This window comes from Lepisosteus platostomus, chromosome 21 (assembly GCF_059453375.1).
Source record: "Lepisosteus platostomus isolate fLepPlt1 chromosome 21, fLepPlt1.hap1, whole genome shotgun sequence".
Taxonomy (NCBI): Eukaryota; Metazoa; Chordata; class Actinopteri; order Semionotiformes; family Lepisosteidae; genus Lepisosteus; species Lepisosteus platostomus.
In genome coordinates this window covers 15,033,264-15,052,777 of record NC_142631.1, presented here as the reverse complement: position 1 = coordinate 15,052,777, position 19,514 = coordinate 15,033,264, and the positions used below count along the sequence as shown (strand labels likewise).

At 47.5% G+C, this 19,514-nt stretch overlaps 1 protein-coding gene across 1 annotated transcript; it reads left to right on the top strand.

Moving 5' to 3' along the window:
• Window positions 1-109: 109 nt before the first annotated feature.
• On the top strand, window positions 110-19,455 carry ciz1a (cdkn1a interacting zinc finger protein 1a). Its single transcript, XM_088614649.1, has 15 exons — window positions 110-261; window positions 1,926-2,071; window positions 4,182-4,345; window positions 4,978-5,095; window positions 6,442-6,526; window positions 7,722-7,810; window positions 8,146-8,225; window positions 9,228-9,401; window positions 10,830-10,960; window positions 11,832-11,925; window positions 12,729-12,842; window positions 13,337-13,483; window positions 14,726-14,804; window positions 15,675-15,796; window positions 17,265-19,455. Exons 1-15 carry the CDS (start codon window positions 110-112, stop codon window positions 18,045-18,047), a joined length of 2,478 nt encoding a protein of 825 aa, XP_088470775.1. The 3' UTR covers window positions 18,048-19,455.
• Window positions 19,456-19,514: the final 59 nt, after the last annotated feature.

Genomic DNA, 19,514 nt, shown 5'->3' with positions numbered 1-19,514 from the left:
TACTCGTGTGAGTATGAGTAATTCTAAGAGGTTTATTATGGATTACTTACTGCTTGCCTCCGTTTTCTTCTGTAATTATAGTCAGCAGTAGCGTTTCCACGGCGACAACATGTTCAACCACCATCACCAACAGCAGCAATTTCATCAGCACCTCCGGCAGCTCCAACAGCTTTTCCAACACCAGCCAGCTCCTCCTCCGCCTCCACCGCCGCCGCCGCCGCCTCCTCACCATCACCACCACCACCACCACCAGGGAGGCCGGTAAGAGAGCCCAATCCAGGCCGGGGATTGAAGGCCGCGAAGTCGAGAAATCGTAGGCAAAAAAATGTCGCATTTACCCCCCACCCCCCCCCTCCATCCACATGCTACGGAAATAGTAAAGAGTTTATTTCAATAACACAAATCTTATTAGGAGCGAAATGATTTTCTTATAACAGGAAGTAGTGTTCTGTTGAATGAACTACCTGTTGGTTTACACGGAACAATTACGCAGTAGGTATTCAAATAACTGACAGGAGCCTCAATTTATTGCATATCTGCAATATATTTGATCATTTATGTGCGTGTTGAAGTATCTAGATTTTTTTTATACCAATGTGATCTGCAGCTAATTTATAACGGTGTGCTGCCTTTTTGCGAAAAAATATTTGTAACCCTAGTGTATATCGCCCACCTTGAAATAAAACATTAATTTTATCTCATCTCACCCGTCTCCTCTCGTTAGACTATGAAACGAAATACTGTACAACTTGTTTTAAGTCCTAAAAAAGTGATTGGCTTGTCTGGGGGTACCCGTTATCGTTTGCTAAACATTGGAGAGGGTTTTAAAAACTATTGATCTGTGATAATCGGACAGCAACATGGCGTTAATCACAAATAAAGTACAAGGCCTTTTATGTTAAGGAAGTGAAACTTTTAAATTAAGATATTTAGGCAAAATAAATTAGATTATATAACTCATTAGTGGTGGAATATTTATTAAGCATTAATCTTAACATGATAAAATCGAGCAAAAAAGTGGACACACCCTTTGTGGACATTAATTTAAGATATTTTAGGGAAATGGAGCAAAGTACAGGCATATCGAGGGATATTAGACTAAAGCAGGTAAAGACGTAGAAATGAAAATTCACTTTTCAGGAGGACAGTGATCTAACTAAAGCACAAGGCTGCGCTGGAGTGGTTTAAGAATAAGAAAGTGAATGTTCTTGTGTGGCACCATCAAAGATCTGACTTGAGTCTTATAGCAAATCTGTAGAAAGACGTGCAGTATGCTGACCATAAGCAATCCTTAAGCAACTTGAGGGATCTGGAGCAGTTTGTGTGTCTGAATACAGTACCTTTGTAATCAACATCCCAGTTTTTTTCCCCTGACATTCACTGTATCTGCTGACCCTTTAGAAATATTCAATTTGACTCTTCAGGTTTTGACTGAGAAAGTTTGAAAATAGTGTAGGTATCATTTTGGGTTTTTTACAGAAAGGAACACCGTAGGAGGGTTCTGAATCTTTCAGCAAGGCACTGCATCCAATCAACATAGTAGTGTATGATTTTTGTATTGTACTCTTGCAGACTTTACATTTCGCCCTTGAAAGAGTTGAGTTTGAGCATTGACGGTTTGATTAAAACTGTTAACGACACTTAACATCTCACCTCACACACTCCTCTTTGGAAAGATCTTGCTGCTGTTGGGCTCTCCCAGCACGCCCTCCCAAAAGAGAATAAATGACCCGCTGGCGTCTTGCAGGTGCTGGAGAGGCATGAATCCAAAGCGGTCACACTCGCAGACACGCAGTCTCGCAGATCAGTTTGCTAGGAGTCAGTGGGGGTTCAGGCGGGCTGGGACAGCACCCTGACGTTGAGACTGGCGCTGGGTGGTCCTGACCGCGTCTCGTGTCCTCTGCCTTTTTGTGTTTTGGCGACAGGCCGCTGCCACCACCTACGCAGGCCCCACCGCCGCCTCCTCCTCCTCCTTCACCCCGCATGGTGAATCTGTGCTCTGCCACCCAGACCACCCTCATCGGGCCCAACCCCATGCTCCAGGGCGCCCTGCTGATGCAGCAGATGCAAGGTACTGTCAGTCTTCTCCTTCCGTGGCTGTTTCAGGCATCCGGTTCCCAAGATGCCCAACGCCGCTGGTACAGACTGGGGTCGCTGCACAGCTCCTGCTGTCACATGCAGTCCAGAGAAGGTCTGGTGGAGAAGAAGAGGGTGTCGGGAATAGGCTGGCCAAGCAGGCTGCAAGCAATGCCAGCTCTCTGGATCAAGCATATGGAAAAACTGTGACTTCGGGTGAATTAGGTATTCCATTTGGACAGTGTACAGAGATCCCCGATTATAGGCTTCCCCACACGTACGCCAACTTTCTGAATCTCTGTCCGTTTATTATTTCAATATATAAGAACAGGCTTTTCAGAAATGCTGTTATCACCTTTTTAGGCTCATGTGCAAGGGGTGTAGAGGTAGTGTAGTATACTGTACATGTAATGTGGTGGGTATACAATGGAAACAAATATTATTAATCTTTCAATTGCTTTTGCTATTTCTGGATGTGAGTTATGTTCTGAATGTATATTTAAAATCTCCTACCAGCATATTTACATTTTCTACAGCAAGCAGTATGTCTGGGGCTTGAAGGGGCTTCATGCAATGGGAAACCATCAGAAATGCAGGATTTTTGCACCAAGAAACACATGGAAGAACGTCAGCTTCTTATTTTGGGAAAGAAAACATTTGCATGCAGAAAACTGGAGGACGGTACATGTACAGTAGTTCTAAAATGTATTGTCCATCTGGTGTTCCTTTCAGACCGAGTTCTGGAGAGGTCTTTCATCGGAGATGTGGCGTGATTTGTTGTGGAGGTTTTCATTGATTGCAGAAATGATTGTGTTCCTGCCCAGTGGCTTGTATCCACAGTCCTGTGACTCCCCATCTTCACTGGTTGTTGTTCCATCTGAGATCATAATCACTGATGCTTTTAATGGATCTGCTTGTTTAGCTATACTTTATCTTTTCAGTCAGTCCTTGGTTTAAAGACTATGCACACAGCACTGGTATACAGTCTCTCCTCCACAATGCAGGAAAAAAAAAACCTAATAATCCTTTAATAATGTCTCCCTATTTTTTTTTTGTTTACACAGCTCTTAATAGAATTTATGATGATAGACATAGCAGCGGGTAGGAATAATCGTGTCAAATATTCCCCACAAGGGGAAAAAACATTCTGCACGGATCAAGCTGGTAACATTTAAGGTGACACTCGATTGAGCGGTGTTCTTGGTAATTAGTCCACTAATTCCAAACAGCCTTCCAAGTTAAGAACGAAAGTTTCAAGGACATTTCAAGATGCTCCTCAAATAGAAAATCGAAATCAATTAGTGCGAACCAAGTTGGAATAAATACCAGAACTCATCAGGAACAGAGTGGGAAGCCACAGTTCTGTACCACCTGAGTGGGATAACTGTTGCTGCTTCCTCTAATTAGCGTTATTCTATTTTGTTGTATTTGAGTGACTGAAGAATTGATCAGTGGGGAACGCAACAGCTGCTTAGCGTGACTTCCAGACTGCTGCTTTTTGACCGCATTTGCTGTGTGTCATTCAGCCTCCTCATGGAAAGGGACTGCGGACAGTTCAACAGTTGGCTCGTCATTAACATTTGACTTCCATTTAATTAATTTCTTTTTTTTTTCTCCTGCATTGAAACACAAGTTGTTCGATACTCATTTTAAAAGACACGGAAATGTGCAAACCTGATTTCCAGGCCTGGGAAACTGGGGGAATGCAGGAGCAGCTGACCTGCTTCTGTGGGAGCGGCCAGACGGGCAGAGTTTAACAGTAGATCTGCAGGTCTTACGCGTGAAAGTACTTTCAGACAGCTCTGCATGTCACCTTTGTGATTTTATAAGTGCGCAGATCCCTGGAACTGCTCCAACTAGGGGCAGAGTATGTCACATACTGGGGCCACACCTAGTAGTGGAGTAAAAGGGGTGCTACTTTAGCTCCTCACCGCCACCTGTTTGAAAAATCCTGTGTCAGATGTATTGACGATGCAAGACCAGAAGCCTGTTTCTTATTTTGCCAGTGCAGGACGCTTCAGCAGGAAGAGCGCGCTTCGATACCCAGACCCATCTCGTGTGGGCGCCCTGGTCTCTAACCCCCACTGGTCTGTTTCCCCGTCCAGGAAACCTGCGTGGCTTCGCAATGGGTGGGCAGCAGTTCCCCCCCTTCTTCCCTGCTGGGGCCCGGCCATCCCTCCTGGGGCCTGCGCCCATGGGAGTGGCCATCAAGACCCCCGTCATGGGCTTTCCTCCCCGACACTACCACCCCCACAGCCGTCACTACAAGGTGAGGAGTGCTCAAGCCGAACTTGGGGGAAAGCTGTTTTTCCCAACGGAGGGGGAGATTTCCACTCGCTGACGTACAGTACTTTTAAGCGTAATAAGGTCTTAAACAATCGCATAAAACAGTATGATTTCCAGGACTCGGCTGCCTCGTTTTTGTCAAAAAACCGTATCGTGTGTTGGCAAACTCTTTCTCTTGCCTGCCTCGTCACCACCTGGATTACAGAGTTCGGCCTCCATCTGGACAAGTGGGCATGTTGGCAGGGAGCAGGTGTTATTTTTGCAGTAGAACCTTGACCGCTGACGAACGCAGATGCCGAAATGCAGCGGTAATCAATCTCTGTTACACCTCGGTATCCCGACCAGGATCTTGGCATCTGTCAGAGCGAGTCACAGGCAGGACGAAGTTCAAATGCCTGGCAGGTGAGCAGGGGGTGTTTCCGGTATTCCTCCTGCAACCCAACGACAAGTTGCAGGAAACCATTTTGTCTTCAGAATTAGTGAACATCTTGGGTCTACGCTCCTAACGCGGTCTAAAATGGCAGAAAGAGGGCTCCTCCTTTAAGTTGTGTGATGCAAGTCAATAGTGAGTTTTTTTGTTATGTTTTGGTCCGTCCCCTTTCCTGACCCCCCCAGGACTTTGCAAGGCTCCCAGAAAGGAAGAGAGAGAGTGACCAGCGGCCCCCGCCCAGCGGGGAGGTCCGACCGGAGGGTGGCAGTGAAGGGGAGCCCAGCGACAGGGCAGTCTCCAGAGGTATGGCTGCCCCCTTCCTGCCTTCTGGGCAGGTGGAACCGAATGTGATCTGAGCATGTGCCGAGTGGCAACGGGACATGTGGGTATTTGTTTCCACTCACAGTACAGCTCTAGCTTGTAATACTCCTATTAGGGAGGTGCCACCAATAGCCATAGTCCCCATTTCTCTTCATTTCTGTTTCCTTTCCTGTCCCTCTAGTACTGGGGGAAGTGAGCTCCCTGCACATTTCAGATCTTGAGCACTTTTAAATCGCATCTTGGGTTTTATTTTTTAAAGCGTTGATTTCCCGTTGGGTGTCCACGTGGGATAATTGTACAGCACTTTGACGTGTACCGTGAAAGGTATAGAAGTGATTTAACACTAATGCCCTGCATGGGGATTCTCACCACCTGTCCCTTTGGATTGCGATCAGTCGCTGCTTGATGACCTGTAAAAGCCGGAGTGGGGCGCTCTGTGTGCCCCATGTCGGATGTATATGTGTACGAAAAGAATCGGACTCAAGTGTTACTCTTAAGGGGTGTAGAGTGCGCTACGAACATCTTTCGGTTTGCAACCAGCTTAATCGTAAAGGTTTATTCCATGCTGAAGGGAAAAGAGACAACGTTTCGGCTGTGGAGCCTTCTTCACACCTGAAACATTGTCGCTTTTGGTTCCTTTCAGTATGGAATAAACCTCTACCTGTTCCTTGCCGCCCACGCATGCTGACACAGCTCCCTACTCAAGCTTTAATGTATATTCATTTGCATACTTGCATACTTTCATTCTTCAAGAACTGCAGAAGCAATAGGTGGTCTAATGCAGCTCTTTCACCTTCGAAGATTAGGTCAGATCTCCATAACCTTGAGATGCTTAGGCTGGAATGGTTAGTACTGATTGGCTGACCTGAAATCAGGAAGCATCTCTTAGTGGTTTTGATGGACCAGTAGGTAGCACATTTCCATCTAGACCAGAACGTCCAATCCCAACAACCCAGTATGGAGACATCCTTCAGATATGACTTCAAGCCGAGATCCTCACTAATTGGGTCACCCCAAGGTTCTGTCTAAATTTATTCCCAGTCTTGCACAATCTGGTCTCTGTAAGATTCCCCTTTATTTAGCCGAAAGTTTAATGGATGAAATGGTTCCCCTTTTGTGTTTACAATGCTTTGGTACCCTTTAGGGTGGAAATCTCTATGCAGAGGCACTGATTTGACAAGCTGCTTTGTATTAAATTGGTATACTTCTGTATATTCTCAGATCCGTCCGACAGAGCTGGTATTTCATTTGTAGACACATTTACAGCACTATTTTAGACCCGCTCTCTGGAGGGAAAAACGGTTGTGACTTTTGTGTTGTCTGTACAGAGGACAACGCTGCAGTCCCAGATGGCCAGACTCAGCCCTCAGCTGATCAAGAAGAGCCTGTGGTGAAAAGGCAGCGAACAGAGAGGTATGAATTGAAACCAAAACCTGTTCATTTGCATGGTCATCAAAAGCCTGCATCGGGTGCGTAGATACTGTACCAGTACCAGTACATTGTTTGAAAAGTGTTGCAGTAAAATAAGTACAATAAAGGAGAGCAAAGTAAGGCAGGCTAGCAAAGAAAGACTGACACCTCAAGTGCTGCTCAAAAATGAAGTAGTATGAAAACAGTATTGTAAAGGGAGTGTGAACACAAAGCAGAAACCCTATTGGTGTGTTCTGTGGTTCCAGTGAAAAAGCAGATTGCCAGACTGTGCTTTAAAAACAGTGGACTGGAGTGTAAGAATAACTAAAGGATGTAGTTAAGAGCTGAAAGGATGGGTGTAGTATGCTGAAAGACGATCAGGGACTGAGCAGTCTGAATTTGTGGGTAGTTTGTTGCACCCTAACAGGTGAGAGTAGAGGGTGGAGGAATAGAGATGGAGAGGTACACAGGAGGAGATGGCTATCGGAGAAGCAGAGATGTGGGAGAAGACCTGATTGTCAGAATGAGGGAAAGAAGGATGGGTGAATAAAAAGGAGGTGGAGATAAAAAACTCAGAGTGGGTGTAGAGGACCCAGGGTAGACCCCTGGGGAACACCTGCAGATAGGAAGGAGCAGAGAATAGAACGCACCAGGATACCTGAGGTGTTTTCAAGAAGACCAGGGATGAAAAGTACCAGAAGTCTACAGGTCAGCAAGGGCTAAGAGGAGGAGAGTGATCCGCAGTGTCAAGCAGATAGCTCAAGGTGCGCTTCCTGTTTGAGCTGTTAACATTGAAAGGTGAGAAGGCACAACTTATTTGTGAATATTAATTGCACAGAGTCAATCTAGAGAATTAAAACAGTCTCCAAAGGCCCATGCCTGAATGATTATTTTTCTTTCCGTTTTTTTACACATCCTGGGTTGTATTTTATGACATGACATCCAATGATCACGGCTCATTGGTCATGAACCACTGTCTCCATATATAGTATAAGGTATATAAACCCGTCAATGGAAAAATCTTTATTGGTGCTACACTAGGTTGTTTTTTTTTTAATTGTGCTTCTTTTGAATACTTCATGGCAGGAATGTCCAACATTCAGTGTTTCACATTGTCCCTTTTTAATAATCCGAGCAGTAACTATTATACAGGATGTGCTTAATTGGGTTTTTATCCCAGGTTGCATTTCCTTTGCAGATCTGAAGAGGATATAGGGACTGCTGCTGCTTCTGCTGAAACGCTGACCGCAGATTATAAAAGTACAGTGGAAGACACAGAGCCTGGAGGTGTGTGGTTTCTGTACTGTGCAGAGTGTTGTAAAATTCACTTATGTTACCATTACGTCATAAGTCAGAAATGATTAATTGCTTAATACAATAGTTTTAAAAGAGAGCAACGCTGCAAAAAAATTATACTCGCGTAACGTTTACAGTATTTCTGGCATGGCTCAATATCTGTGGGTTTGTATGTCGTCCGAACCAGCCATGAACATTGGGACATCGGGAGCAGTGTTAGTGGTAGAAGCCAATCCAGTGGAATGATGTTTTCGTCCATTAGAATTATCGCCTAAGAAAGATTCCCAGTATGGGGGATCACTGATCCATGTTCTCTTGTCCAACAGAATGTGCTGTTCTGGAAGAAGGAGGAAGTGCAGATGGACCAGAGGCTGTAGAGTTTGTTGAAGAGAGCAGAGCGGCGGAGGTGGGTGGGGGATGATGGGATACAGGGGGTCTAAAACTGGTCGTCAAAGCCACAATACAGTACATTGTGAGAAGTCTTCCAGAATGCTGGGAAAGGGTAATCTGGGCTAGTGATCAATGGCTAATGAAGCTGTATTTAGAACTAAATTTCAGTGCTATGGCAGTTGCGTGTGTTTTGAACTGTTTCTGTAAGACGTAGATGAGCAGTCTTTGTAAACTTTGCTCTGAAGATATACTTTTTGTAGCAAAAGGCATAATAATTTTAAAAATGGTATAAGAAAAGGACCACAAAGGCAAAAATGCTAATATGCAAGGTTTATAAGATTGTGCATTTGGCTCATAGGAAATCTGCTGTATTTTAGACCATTGTGTTATTTACCTGGGAAAGTGGCTAAGACAGTTGGCCTGATGTTCCCTGTGGGTGGTTTAGGAACAGATATGGTAGTTTAATAGTAAAGTTAATATAAGATTCCTTCCAGCCATTTCTTAAGCCAAGAGTTCGGACCTCAACCACCTGGCTGGGAAGACTGTTTCAACTCTCACCCACAACTCTTTGGATAAAGAAGCGTTTCCTATTCTTCATGCTAATTTATTCCTTTATAGTTCCCACTTGTTTCCAACCAAGGGTACAAGTCTCATGGGTTCACTATATCTGCACCCTTTACGGTTTTATAAAGTTAGATAAAATCTCCTTTGTTCAAGACTGAAGAGATCTAGCTCCCTTCCGTTGTCTGTTATTTCGAATCCCCTGAGACCAGGAGTAATTCCTGTTGCTCTGAATTCTTCCCGTGGCTGTTATATTCTTTTTTGCCGTATTATGACCAAAACCGCACGCCGTATTCTCAGTGAGGTCTTCCTCTATTCCGGCGCCTTTAACAAAAGGAAAATGAGGGGCTTGTACAGGACACGCCCGGGAAATGAGCGGTTTCTGATGGAGGAGTTTGCAAGAAAGATCGAGTCGTTTCAGGACGAGTTTTCAGGGGCACGTTGCTGCCGTCCTCAGGTCCTGGGCGCAGGGGCCTCCCTGAAAGTGACCATCCAGCAGAGCAGCGAGAGCCGGGCCTTCAGCACCAGCGGGTCCGAGCTGGCCTCCAGGAGCAGCGAGCGGAACTCCGACTGCGAGGGGGCCAACAGGTTCTACTGCTACATCTGCAGCATCACCTGTCACAACCAGCAGGTACGGACGTGTGGGGTCCTGCTTCCGAATCAGGGCCACTTCAGTCCTTTCAGTAATAATAATATTTCTTTATTAGGCCTATACAATTTCTTGCATTAGGAATTCGTCTTTTCGCATACCCCAGCTTTTCTCCATGGAGACACAGTCACACAGACAGGGAGAGAAGCTTGGGGGTCAGAGCGCAGGGTCTGCCATTGTACGGCGCCCCTGGAGCAGTTAGGGTTAAGGGCCTTGCTCAGGGGCCCAACGGAGTAGGATTCCTCCGCCGGCCCGCGGGATTTGAACCGGCAACCATTCCAGTCACAGGCGCAGATCCTGAGCCACAGAGCCACCGCTCCGCCCAGGATTCAGTAATCCTGGTAGGTGGGGAGGTCCCTTTTCAGGGCATAATAGGCCCATGGGTAGGACCAAAAAGGACCATTTTTCTCGAGCATCCGACACTGGAGGTAGAGGTGATGTGGTCAGCATCACGCTCTGGCTGGTCTTTTACCCCCGGAAGGGTAATATTGCTCTAATAAGGATTAACCCCCTGTACTCATTTTAAAAGAAGGCTGAGTGGACCTGGGAGCCATCAGGAAGTAATTAGAGTAAGCTACATTGCTTGCCCCTACCTGGGTTTGAACCCGGGACCTTCCGGTCCAGAGATAGACGCCCTTGCCATCTGAGCTTCCACGGATCCCGGTAATCCTGGTATTGAGCATTTCTCCAGCATGCCAAGATCCTTTGCGTTTCTTCCATCTAACGGACTAGCAGTTCTTCAAGTGTCTTATTTTGTGGGGGGTAGATTGTGAAAGAAGAACATGCAGTCAAAACGCTGCATCCTGGTTCTAAGTGAGAGGGACTGGAAACGGCACAGTCTTTTCCGATTGCTCCATAAAAGGTGATCAGCTCATAAGAGCCAGGCACTGTGTAATGGAGGGAGTAGCTGTGCGTCTGTTCTCTTCAAATGAAAAAGTTACGAAGTAACAGCGCAGTTCAGCCACTTGGCAATTTTGTGTCCCTATACCACAAGTCTTAAACAAGATCCTCTGGTGCTTCTCTACTAAACTATTGATTAGCAATTGCAATTAGAAATAAGAAGAGAGAGGCCCCAAACAAGACTAGGCCACTCAGTCCAAGTACTGGAGCTTGTTCGATTGCTGGTGATCCAAGAATTTTATTTAGCCATTTCTTAGTAAGGCTGTTCTCCCTTTTGCTGGATTACTTTCATGGATGGATGGATCACTTTTCCAGTCGGTGGGCATTACGCCAATCTTGACTGTCTGATGGAAGTTTTGTGGTTATTAGTGGCCTAGCGCTAGATTTGAAATCGAGCTGTGCTTTAAGAACAGGGCTTTAAGGAGCCGGCTGAGCTTTTTCGCCCTTCCCGACTTCTGCAATTTCCCTCACGGGATCGATAAAGTATCTATCTATCTATTCCGTTTCCAGAACTTCCAGAGCCACATGAACGGGCTGGCCCACCAGCAGCGCATGATGGAGATCCAGCACATGAGCAACGCCTGTCTGGTCACCCTGTTGCCGAAGGTCAAGGAGTCCCTCCAGGGGTCACGCAGGGAAGGGTGAGAGGACAGGAGCAGGAGGGCTTGTTTCCCCTACATCCCCGTGCTAGGATTCAATTCCAAAACAGGTTTTGCAAAAAGCAGAGTTTTCCCCAGAAAGATCAAATTATCCATCAGGGTTTTGTCTTAGCACATCACAGGAAGCAGCCCCATATTGGAGGGGAGGTACGTTGCTTTACTGATAGCACCACTTTGCTGCAAGTGCCTAGGAGGCTGCAGTTGTTGCTGAGAACACACTGATGAACTAATTCCACCTTGCTTTTGGCAGTGCTCAGGCAATGGTTTTTTAAGACCTAGTCCTCTGGCAGTGTCTCGTTTCCTGCAGTCCCACTGTAGGCCTTTATGTGCACTTAAACTGTTAAGTTGACTGCGTCCAATCAGTTGTTGGGAGCAGAAAGCATGCCCATCCTGCTCACCCTATTACAATGACCCCGGTCTTGCTCCGGAGGAAATGGGGAACTGCTCATCTGCAGAGCCATGCACCTTTTGTTCTGTTGTAAGTGCTGCAGCACAGCAGAGCACAGAGAAAGCAGCACAGCCTCTCGCTGGCATTGCTGTAAGCCTGCAGGTGCCCGGCAAGACACGGGAGTGAAGTTGGCTAGAAAGCCGACAGATCCCTGGCCAACTCATCCCATGCTTTCCCAGGTGGCACATTGCATTGCTATTTGGAGAATCCCATTCACCGTTGGCTAGCAGCATTGTGCGTGCTTGATCATGTGACCGGGCTTAACATGTGTCCCAAGTACCTTTACACATGAACTAATCTGCGACTCTGAGGTAAGCACACTCTCGAGACGGTAGAGCCACTAGCAGCTGACACGGCGCAGGCAGTGTGGAGCTCTCGGGTGACCTGTGTGCTGGTGTGTCCCAGGGAGAAGAGGCTGGGGCTGCAGCGATGGTGTGCCACCTGCCAGGGCCACTTCACCGGGGATCTGATTGAGCACCGCAGGACCAGAGAGCACAAGGTGAGGGTAGGGGGGTGGCGGGGAGCATGCAGCCTTGTGCCATACCCTGCTAGGGCTTGTTCCTGGCATTGAGTGCTCCACGATTCAACCAGTGCGTTAAGCGGGTGGTTTTCTGACTGGGCTCCATAATCCCAGCCTAGACAGATTTCCTGTGGCATTTAAAATCTACACCAATACATCAATAAATCGGCCCTGCACTCGACGGCGACTAGCCCCAAATTGCTTGATCTGCAACTCTCCCATTGTATTTTTGGGATTTGTATTAATTATTACAAGATTGCTTGAATACGTTTTACAAAGGGACGCCCCTGCTGGGCATCACAATATGAAAGTACCCAAAGAGGCGTATTTTTGGAATATCTTGAGTTTGAGTGTCGGGAAAGGGAGGGTGGGAATCCTTCACTTGGACAATTCAAGGAACAGGGCCAGACTGGAATCCTACAACCAAGTCTGGCTTCTCCGTAATCCAGGGTTTTTGTTGTAGATGGCCGCCATCACAGCTGAAGTTCACTATGTCCCATCTGTTCGGTTCCCATCAAAACCCTCTTGAATCCTACCGTCAGTTATTGTTTAATAAATAAAAATTCCAACCATAGTGGATCAGCACAACCACTTTAATGATCCGCCCAACTAAATCGAGCACGGTTTTTCCTTTCATTAAGGCCCTGCTGTCCTTTTTTTAAAATCAGTTTTCCCCGACCATGCTGGTTTTTTCCTGCTTTGGAAAACCCCGGCAGGAATGATTGCCGGGAGCAAAACAAAGACGCCGTAAGAACCAAATCTACTCTCCTCTCCCTCCCCAGATAGCCAAGCACTCGTCCCGGCCGTTCTGCACGGTCTGCAAGTGGCACTTCAGGACGCCGCGCAAGTTTGTGGAGCACATGAAGTCGCCCGAGCACAAGCAGAGGGTGGAGGAGGTGGGCTGCGTGGCGGGGGTTCTGCAGGTCCGGTGGTGGGCAAGAGACGTCAGCACTTCATCAGTGGGAGATTCATGAGCGCTGGTCCAGCAGCTCCCTAGTTCCAGTTGATTCCACCCCACGTCGCTTTCTCATTCCCCGCGTAAAATCTCGATTGGATCCTACAAAACGGCTTGATGCCGAACGTGCTCTTGGAGCATCTGTTCCGGGGGGGGGAACTGTTTTGTTTTTTGTTTTAGAAAAAGGGTTATGATTCGGCATTGAATGATCAGAGCCTTTGAATGCAATCCGAGCCAGAGAGATTGGAGACATTTTCAGTCGCTTGTGTGTTTGTACAGACTATAGGGATGTTGCTATCCTCAAATGAGCAGTTCTGGCATATTATCAGGGGTGCCAGAGAGTAAAGTGGGCTGGAAAGGGGGGTTGACAGTAGGTTAGGAGGGCCGGTTTGATTTCCAGACAGACTGATGAAGAGTGAATGTTCTCCCCCGCAGCTGCGGAACGAGGGGGGGCCAGAGATCCCGGAGGAGCTGATCACGGTGGATGCCATCGGCTGCTTTGAGGGAGAGGAGGACTACGAGGAAGAGCCTACCGAGGGGGAGGAAGAGGACGAGGACAGTCAACCTTCCCATAGCCAAAAGGCAAGAGGCCTGTGTTCATGCTCGCCTGGGACAGCTGGCAAAGACCAGAGATTATAGAAGACAGTCCTGTACTTCTAAGCACACAGACATTATGTAATAGATTTGTGAGGTGGCGGAATCGGTTCATGTTCCGGTTTATCTGGTAAAGGCCAATTTTCAGAGATTGGTCATTGAAACCGCAGCCACAGCTGCCTGATTTCAATGTCACTGGTGCATAAAAGGTTTAAGCATAGCTGGGCTTTGGTAGCTTGTGAATATAAACGTGTTAACAGACAGGAGCTGCGTCAGGCTTCCCTCTGATGGCTCAGCCTGGCAGTTGGTGCTGTGGGCTTGCAGGTGAGACTCGCACATTTTTTAATTTGTCGTGCGCAGGTACTGGGTCAGGTGGGTGCCGATGAGCTCCTATTTCTTGGTCAGGGCTTAGCCAGTTTAGCTGGGCTGTCTGTGGATTTGCTTGATGTGAATTTCTTGAGCCGTTCTGTGGATGCCAGCTGTCCTGCACGGGGAGTGTTTTACTTGCAGTTTGAATGAGGAGGGGTCATGTTAGGGAAGAAAGCAGGTGTCATCTTTTAAGGTATAAAAGTAATTCAGTGGTTCTATTTTTCTTGCCATCAGAACAATGCCCAGGTACAATTTCAATTGCTGACGGCAGACATGAATTGGATCAGAAACCATGAACAAATGACCTGGCAAGAGACAGGCTGCAGAGTACATATTATGTCACGATGGGTAAACTTTTGTGGAAGCTGCGTGCAGCATAACAGCTCTCCAAGACGAATACTGATGTTAGTGTTTAGAGAACGGTACGCAGACGTATGATTCATATTTGACTATTCTATAGCCATTTCATTTGGAATTGCCAGTTGTTTAAAGAGTCAGCAGCCGACTCCGGAAAAGAGCAAAATGGGTAGATCTATAGCTCCTACAGCAGTCTGAAGAGTCATATGCTACCTGACTCTGCGAACACCACAGCGCTGAATGAGAGGGTCTCAATGTCGTTGGGAGCTACGATCTGTCAGAAACTGGGGAGTATCTTGGACACCGAGTGCTAGATCTGGTGATCTGTGGCTGCTGCTTGGAAAACGTGGTCCTGGTCATGGCCAGGCTCAGTGTTGCCATTGTAAACCCCAGTGTTCAGACAGCAGTCCGAGCAAGTGTCTTTCCTGGTTGAGCCAGCTGGAAGGTTGCTAAGGGGTGTTAAGGGGTGCGCGAGCTCTGATCCGGCCAGGCGTGTCCTTGCAGGTGGTCCGGCCGGCGCAGAGGGAGGTGGCCCTGGAGGAGATGAGGGACGACGAGGAGTACGACTCGGAGACCCAGTACGGTGAGTGGTCTGCACGGGCAGTCACTGGGAGCAGGGCTTTCCCCTCTAGCCAGAAAGCACCGTGGGTTTGAGCCCCTGCCCGCTTAAATCCATGGTGGCAAATCAGAACATGTTGAATATCGGAGTACAAAGCTGCATTATTTCTCACTTTTTGTCCTGCTGAACGGACTACGAGCAAACCAGAAAAAAAAAACTTCATTTGGTGTTGAATTTCCTAATTGTCTCTTCAGTGCAGTAATGCTCAAGTACTCAGAATAAGTACCAATGCAGCAGAAGATCATGACAAAAGTTTTTAAGTAGCTTTAAAGATTATTGCTGGGGATTCCTTAATCCCACACAGGAACGGGCTTGGTTCTGTTATTGACCTCAGTGAATTGACTCAGGAGGACAAAGTAGATACTCAGGATCTGAAGAATCTTGCATGATAAGAGGAGTGACTGGTCTTCCAGCGCCTTCTGTGCCGTCTTGTCTGCAACATTGGTCTCTCTTGTCCTCGTCCATCTATGTCTTTGTCCCAAGTGTTCCTCCAGGCTTGTGCCATGAACACTAGATTTGTTTCCATCCGTTGTTCACGTGCAATTCGGATTGGCTCATTTTCCAAGGGCCTGAATGCAACTGTAGCCTTGTGGCGTTCAAAACGTCTTGCAAGGAAGTATTTTTAAAGAAGCTTGCTCGATTTGTGAGCATCTGTAACCCGACCCATGCACGGCTCGGATTGAAGGCGAAAGGTCTCTCCGGCACGTTTCTGGCGCCAACCAGGTATGGCTGTGGCACCGACTCTGTCCTTGTCGTAGCGTGCTTCTCTGTCACCGGGTTTACTGCTATCCTCTGTTAACCCCTCCTCTCCCCTCAACGTCTCCCCCCCCACAGGCTCTAGTTTTGTGGTCCCAGTGGCTGGATTCCTCTGCAGGCTGTGCCACAAGTTCTACCACTTCGAGTCCACCGCCAGGCTGTCCCACTGCAAGTCTCAGATGCACTTCCAGAACCTCCAGGTCAGGGGCTCGGGGCGATTGTGTCTCTGCAGCAGCTCGCGATCCGTACAAATCCATTCAAGACGCTTGTTTTAACAGATTTTCCTCTTATTGGGTGCATTGAGGGGAAAATGGGAAGTCCTGCCTCTTTTTTTATAAAGGATAATAATAATTGCTCACACTTATATAGCGCTTTTCTGGATACTCCACTCAAAGCGCTTTACAGGTAATGGGGAATCCCACTCCACCACCAGTGTGCAGCATCCACCTGGATGATGCGACGGCAGCCATAAGTGCACCAGTACTCTCCCCACACACCAGCTATCAGTGGGGAGGAGAGCAGAGTGATGAAGCCAATTTATAGACGGGGATTATTGGGAGGCCATGATTGGTAAGGGCCAATGGGAAATTTGGCCAGGACACCGGGGTAACAACCCTACTCTTTTCGAGAGACGCCCCGGAATTTTTAATGACCACAGAGAGTCAGGACCTTGGTTTTACAGTCTAGCCTCCCCGTCACTATAATGGGGCACTAGGACCCACATGGACCGCAGGATAGCCCTCATTCTTGGAAATTATCAGGAACCTAATGATTTACAACTGGCAGAAGGACATAGAAGCTGCACCAGCCTTGATCAGGGGTCGGCAGCCGGTAGATCTCTTCAGATGACAGACTCTAGAACCACATTCACGCACAGCTTCCACGAATAGGGTGTCACACTACTAAGCAGCGCCAAAGGAACGAGAGGAACGTAGAGCTGGTGCTGTCACGACTCGGTGCCATGAGCGCCGGTCTAGTGGAGAATTAAGCCTTAAATCGCCGGCTCATTAAGCTGCTTGATTATTAGACTGGCTGCCCGTTTGAAAAATTGGAGGAACAGAAATGGCGTCCTCTGGGGCTGCTGGACGAGCGAGCCGCTCCCAGCATAGCTGTGACGAAACCTGGGCCGTCGTCTGGGAGAAGAACTCAGGCATCACCCAGAATTGAACACTGTGCAATTTGTAATATTGGTAATACCAGGCCCGCTTTCATGTGTTTTCCTGGCTTGGCAGCAGCAGGCCGTGCTCTGTCTTGTTGGATTCCTGAGCAATCCAAGGCATTGTTCTCTAGGCCCCATTTTATTTCATGCAAGGTTTGGTCTTTGCTGGCGAAAGATCTTGAAGAGCTTTACGTACATAACCTTTACATATTGTCCATCGCTGAAAGATTTTCTTAAATGAACAATGCTTAAACAGCCTATGGAACCAAAGTCGTACATAGAGCTACTTCCCACGTCTTGTAGATACTTAATGAGTCCAGTTGGAGATGACAAACTCTTCCTTCTCAGGGTATATTATAACTGCTGTTCGATCAACTTATTCCGTGGACTAATCTTTATCATGTAACTAAGCAATGTTTTGTAACTTGACTATAGTAAAGGTCTGCTGCAGTTGGTTCTGAAGGGGCCTGCACTGCGAATTTACGGTCTCATTTCTCATCTATTCACAGAAATACAGAGCCCTCAAGAGCCAAGAAGAGACCGAAGAGTCTCTGTCAGAGGCAGGGGAGCCAGGCAGCAGCGGCATATTGGAGGACCATCAGGAACTGGGGCCAGCAGAGGGAACCACAGGGGTGGGACCTGAAATGACCAGCGTAGGTGGGAACAGCAAAAATGTCGACCTCGAACCCGCTCTCTCCCTCGGCCCGTCTTCTGACCAGGCCACCCCGGGAGGCCCCAAATCGGCCTCTGATATCCAGGATCCTGAGAAGGCCAGCTCGGATCTCCCCAACAGAAGCAAAACTGACTCTAGTGGAGCTGCTGTTGACAGTAGCTCCAATGGTTCGGCTCAGAGTAAGACCAAAAGTCCCGGCACAACAGACTTTTCGCCAGACCCGACGAGATCCGCGAGCCCTCCCTGTGTTTTGCTAGAGGGCTCTGAAGACGGGACGTCAGACTCCGTGAGCTCCCACATGGACTGCGCGGCGGACGAGCCGGCCCAGCCCGCTGACGACCCGGGGAACCGTAGTTCCTTGTCGGAGAAGGACGGCTCCCCAGATCGGCCCTCAGCCGAGGAGCCTGGGGAAGAGGAGCCGGAGAGGGATGGTCCGCAGGTGCTGTCTGGGCAGGCAGAGAAGGGGAGCCCTAACGCTGAAGGCAAAGAGGAAGAGGCAGCCAGGGAAGGCGAGGAAGAAGAGGACGAGGAGGCGGGGGCGGGTGACAGGTTGACGGCAGGGCGCTCCCGGGCAACAGCTCCGAGGAGAAGATCCACAAGGACGACCCGGAGGCGCTGAAATACCGTCGGCTGGCTGGAGAAAGAGGGTCCCCCTCCTTTTCTACCGAAAGATTTTGAGCGAGCATCTGGGAGTTGCCGTGTTAAAGAGCACGGAAGACGTGTGCCCTGAAGTGGTTTGATCAGCGAGACTGAATGATGTTTTGCTTCCGATCCTGAAGACAATTCAGGGTCTTGACGTAGTGGAACGGATGCCCAGCTTTGTAATGAAGGTATAATTAAACAGGGGGCAGGTTAGGTTTGGGTGGGTGTGTGTAGCTTAGTTTGATCCATAATGTGACAAAAAAAACAATGAAATTAGGAGACACTGGAGTTGATTTCAGGAAGGAAGTAATCGCGTATTGGTTCTGTACATAAAAACCTGTTCAACTGGAGAGATGATTCATTAGGCAGCCAGACAGACTTTCCACAGCATTAGGGCAGGTCTGTCAAACTCTACTACTGGACAGCTTGGATAGACAGGTGGGAGCTTCATTGTTTCCAATCAAATGATTTGATAGATTGAACAAATGTGTTCTTCTTAGGTTAGAAGCCAGCAGCGTTGATAGTGACACACTCACTGGTGTTGACGTAAGCATATTCAAATGCTTACAGACCGGCAGCTGCACAGCACCAAACAAGTGCCCATCTTTTCCAGTCACGTCTTTTACTTCAGCTAAGGAACATGAACTGAGGGGCAGTGAAACCCTGTGGCACTCAGATCTCCTACTTTTCCACTTCAGCATCAGACGCATTTGCAGAATAAGTCACTTTTTTTTCTTTTTACTTCCCCAGAGGGAAGCTACAGGGCATTCAATAACCTCTCCTAATGCCTCTTAACAAACAAGGAATGACTGTGTGTCCACATTGGACACATTGGGGTTCCATGTGAAAATACTGTGACAGTCGTGTGCGGATTAGGGTTGTCGAACTCCGAAGAGCAAGGATAAATCTGAAAAAACCTACTGTATTCCTTTAAAACTGTGAGTGTACAGTTTACAGTTTTTATCCTCCTATAAGAGGATAGTGAATTTAACTTCTGCTAGAAAGTGCTCATTTTGTTAGTGCAATGCTTAGAGGGCTCCATCAATCTGTCAAAACCCATTTGGTCTGTTATACCTTTCTGAAGTACCGATTGCAAGCTCTGGTGCAACGCCTTTCTAACAAGGTGCCGAGTGGGAGAACTCTCATGCCATCCACAGACAAGCCAATTCACTAGTCTGCCACCTGTCGGAATACAGCAGAGGTGCAGGGTGATGGTACAGAACAGTGTATCTGGAAGACAAAACAATGCTGTGCATTTTTAGAATGTATTTTTTTTGCAAATAACTGAAACAAGTGTGGTTTTTTTTAGAAGCTTCGTTTGTAATGTCTGCAGTTTGTTTTGGTTGTATTTTAAGTCTTCTAATTTATAAAAGTTTGACAATTTGCCTCCGGGTCCAGCTTCTTTCATTATGCCAAGAGACGAGATGTTTCGCTACAAACGAGA

Bases quoted from the DNA above. Each gene is read 5' to 3' on its own strand.
- ciz1a (XM_088614649.1), top strand. From the start codon at position 110: ATGTTCAACCACCATCACCAACAGCAGCAATTTCATCAGCACCTCCGG. The intron at 5,096-6,441 runs GTATGGCTGCCC...TTGTCTGTACAG, and splicing joins CGACAGGGCAGTCTCCAGAG to AGGACAACGCTGCAGTCCCA. The intron at 12,843-13,336 runs GTGGGCTGCGTG...TCTCCCCCGCAG, and splicing joins ACAAGCAGAGGGTGGAGGAG to CTGCGGAACGAGGGGGGGCC.